Raw genomic sequence first — 3,703 nt, 5'->3', positions numbered from 1 at the left:
GCCATGGTCAGGGGCTCTGCTGCGGAGGTGGGCTCGCGGGCGGGGGGAGCGGAGACGTGAGAGACGTGCGAGAGAAGATGTCTCGGCGGGTGCGGCGGCGTCTGTGGATGGGCGGGGCCGGGCGGGGAGGTCTCGTCGACGCTCTGTCGGAGACGATGCGGCGTCTGCCATTCGTGCGAGGCGGGGGCGGGTTTGGCGGGGGGGGTCCGCCTTGGTCTCGGGCTTCTTCTGGACCACCACCTTGGCGGGCGTGCGCAGGTCGCGGGTGCGCTCCCGGGGGAGGGGCGAGGGCGAGGGCGGCGCCGAAGGGCGGCTGGTCGAGGGCAAGTTCGTCCATGGACGCATCAGAAGCGGCCGATGCCGTTCGAGGCTTCTCCTCGATTTCGGGTGTGACGGCGCGCATGGCCTTGAGGGGCGAGCGTGGCAGGCGGAAGCGATGGGATGATGGTTCGGGCACGTTTGAGTCGTCGCCCAGGTCCCATGCCTTCTCTTCGGCCTTCATTGAGTAATCGCTGTGCTTCTCGTGGCTCGACTTGGCTTCATGTGCGCCGCGATTGCCAGCCGTGTTCGTCTCCTTGAGTGGACTCAACTGTGGTCGTGGTGGCAGCGGCGAGGAGCTGAGGAAGGCGGTCGACTGCTGCAGGATCTCAATGTTGGGCTCGGAAACATCGACATCAACATCATCAATCTCGTCTTCGAAAATGCTCGACTCGGATGCATAGTCATGCTCGTCCTGAACCCCGATATCGTACTCGTGCGCCGGTTCCAGGTCGAGAGACTCCTCTTCTTCCACCGGTTCTGGTTCCGGCGACGAACGCAGGGCGTCCAGATCCTGGGTGCATTCTTCTTGAATGAAGGAAAGATGAGAGTCGGCCACCGGCTCAGGCTCGGGCTCGGGCTTGTAGTCGCGTGTCTGCCGTACCCTGATGGGACTCAGGCGAAGGCCCATGTCGAGTTCCTCCATGTTGACGCCCCTGCCATTGGCGACCAGCCGCTTGCGCCAACCGTTCATGAGGTGGACGGCTTCCTGCCAGCGACTCTCCATCTTGACCCACCCCTCCTTCAGCCTGTTGATCTCCTCCTCGCGTGACTCGACCTCTTCGATCGGGACAAAGGAAGGGTTCGTGAGAATGGTCTGGAGGTGTTCGAGAATGGCTTCAAGCTCCCTCTCCATCTCGTCGCAGTTGGTCTGCAGCGCGACCACGTGGCCGTCGCCCTGGCTCGCGCCCTTGTCCCAGCCGCTCATATCCTTGAGCTTGCCCAGCGTCCGGCGCACGACGGCGAGCAAAGCCGTGTTCTCTTCACTCAGGCTCCTCGCCAGCTCGGTGAGGAACTGGTTCGTCTCGCTGCGCAGGTCGGCAGCCCCCGGCGTGGCACCAGCACGCGGCCTCTCCTCGGCGCCGACATCGCCCACAACGCTGATGACGGTCACGACCGAGCTCTTGCTGCTGCCGCGCGCACGGCCGGCATCGCCGAGCTGCCTCTTGAGGCCGTCGATCTGGCGGTCGCGCCGCCGCACCTCGGTCGCACAGGAGGCGCGCGTCTGGGCGACGAGGACCTTGGCGCGGGCCATTTCCTCCTTGAGGCCGCGGACGGCGGCATCGGCGCTCTTGAGCTGGGTGCGGGCTGCTGTTTCAGAGGCCTCGGCGATTTCGAGCTTGCGCCTGGCGTCTGCGTGCTTCTCGGTGAGGCGGCTGACGTCGTTTGTTGCCTTGAGGTTCTCGGCGCGGAGGGTGCGGAGGGTCGTCGAAAGGGCCTCGCGGTTTTGGGCGTCGCGCTGCGCATCGAGGGTTAGCTTGGGGAGGGGGGTCTTTTCCACAGCATGGGATGGATGGATGGTGGAAGGGGACGAGGAGCTTACGTCGCGTCGCAGAATGAGGTCGTTGATGATGCTCATGACCCTTCCCATGGTGGCGTCAACGCCACCTGGATTCCGCTCAGGGCGGGCAAAGTCGATGCTCTGGCCATCGCTCAAGAGACCGCGGGAGAGCAGCTGGTTGTTGATGTACAGGGATGCTGTCCGCAGATTGTCGTTGTCGTTGTCTTTGTCGGCCATGATGCCTGCTGTCGAAGGGGGGTGAGTGGTGTTGCTGGAGAGGTGTGATCATGGAACCATGGGCATAGATGGTGCTGGAGATGACTTTGTGGCCGAGTGGAGATGGGCGCGTTCGTCGACAATGTTGGTATCAGGGGTGTCTCGATCAAGGGCATGCATCATGTACAGGATTGCTAGGTAGAGAGGTAGGCTGTCTTTGTTGGTCCATGGCGTGTACCTGTGTATTTTGGACAAGGCCACTTCCTCGGGCTCGTTGCTAGGGCGGCCCCACCTGAAAGTAAACAAATGGCGAACAACGCACAAGTACCAAGTACCGACCTAGGTACCCTAACCCGACACGGTTAAACCCCGACGCGGTTAACCCCCCACGCGGTGAGCCTGACACGTCGCGCGAGCTCCGCCTGTGCATGGCACAAATTTGTGCATTTCTCCTCCCTTATCCGTTATCGATATTTCACCCCACCAACACTGCAAACGCCGCCCTCACGACGGCCATGGTGTCTCGTCGTGGGATGTCCGAGGCACCTGGTTGTGCGTCCCGAGTCCTGTCTCACCAACGTCAGGCATACCCTGCTTCAACATAATCATGCCCGTTTTCGAACCGGATGGCTACACTGCCGCCGGTATAGACTCCCTCTTCAAGGATGCGTCGGGTGCCTACTGGGAGCCCGTCTACCAGCATGACTGCTCCTTCAACACAGACTTCTTCAACGAAGTCATGATGAACATGATCAAGAACCCCAATGTCAACACGAAATGGCTGTTCCGTGCAGACATCCTGCACGACACGGGCGATGATGCAATCCCGGGAGCGGAGCACCAACCTCAGATCGTACACCTTGGCGGCTATCACACAGAACGCGCCCTCGTCCGCCGCCTCGTGCCAAGGAACCCCCGCCGCGACAATCCTCTCGACCAGACATGCCTCTTCCTTCAGCAGGTCGACGGTCCCAAGACCCGCACCGTCGTCCTGTACCTCCCGCACGAGTCCTCCGCCGACGACATGCCCTTCTATCATCCCAAGGTCCGCGGCATCGCCCAGCTCCACGAGTGGGACGCCGACGAGGCCCGCGGTACCATCTCTATCCACTACTGGCACTTCCCACCCGGCGAGCACGGCATCGACCCGGAGACGGACCCCGAGAAGCTGAAGCGCACAGCCCGCATGCTCCTTTCCGTCCTCCACAAGCACGGCCAGGGCCAGGCGGCCGGCTACGTGAAGAAGGTCCACCACGACGTCGTCATCCCCCAGGCACGCTTCCAGGACCGCTACTCCGCCCTCAAGCTCAAGCACGCCGCCCGTCTCGTGAGCACCTGGGCCGAGGTGACCGACCCCCCTGAAGCACGTCTTTGAGGATCTCGGCATCGCCGCCTTCCTCATCGAGCTGTGGGCCGACATGTACCGAGACCAGCCCTTCCCCGGCTTTGTCGACATCGGCTGCGGCAACGGCCTGCTCGTGCACATTCTCCTGCTCGAGGGCTACGCCGGCTGGGGGTTCGACGCGCGGGAGCGCAAGTCGTGGGCCACGTACGGCAAGCCCACGACCACCATGGCCGACGCGCCGCCGGCCGACGTCCTCAAGAGGCTTGTGCTGCTGCCCGACCTCGCGGCCCCCACCGACGACGACGGCATCATCGCGGAGGAGG

At 63.2% G+C, this 3,703-nt stretch overlaps 2 protein-coding genes across 2 annotated transcripts; one reads left to right on the top strand and one right to left on the bottom strand.

Annotated features, from left to right (window-relative positions):
• Positions 1-7: 7 nt before the first annotated feature.
• VDBG_00282 (NIMA interactive protein) lies at positions 8-2,056 on the bottom strand (the record flags this gene model as incomplete). The annotated part of the gene is made up of 2 exons (XM_003008555.1): positions 8-1,795; positions 1,862-2,056. The coding sequence occupies 2 exons, from the start codon at positions 2,054-2,056 to the stop codon at positions 8-10; spliced, it is 1,983 nt and encodes a 660-aa protein (XP_003008601.1).
• A 586-nt stretch (positions 2,057-2,642) lies between these two features.
• VDBG_00281 (conserved hypothetical protein) lies at positions 2,643-3,410 on the top strand (the record flags this gene model as incomplete). The annotated part of the gene is made up of 1 exon (XM_003008554.1): positions 2,643-3,410. One exon carries the CDS (start codon positions 2,643-2,645, stop codon positions 3,408-3,410), a length of 768 nt encoding a protein of 255 aa, XP_003008600.1.
• Positions 3,411-3,703: the final 293 nt, after the last annotated feature.

This window comes from Verticillium alfalfae, genomic scaffold (genome assembly GCF_000150825.1).
Source record: "Verticillium alfalfae VaMs.102 supercont1.1 genomic scaffold, whole genome shotgun sequence".
In the NCBI taxonomy this organism is placed as follows: domain Eukaryota; kingdom Fungi; phylum Ascomycota; class Sordariomycetes; order Glomerellales; family Plectosphaerellaceae; genus Verticillium; species Verticillium alfalfae.
This window is presented reverse-complemented; position numbering and strand designations above follow the sequence as displayed.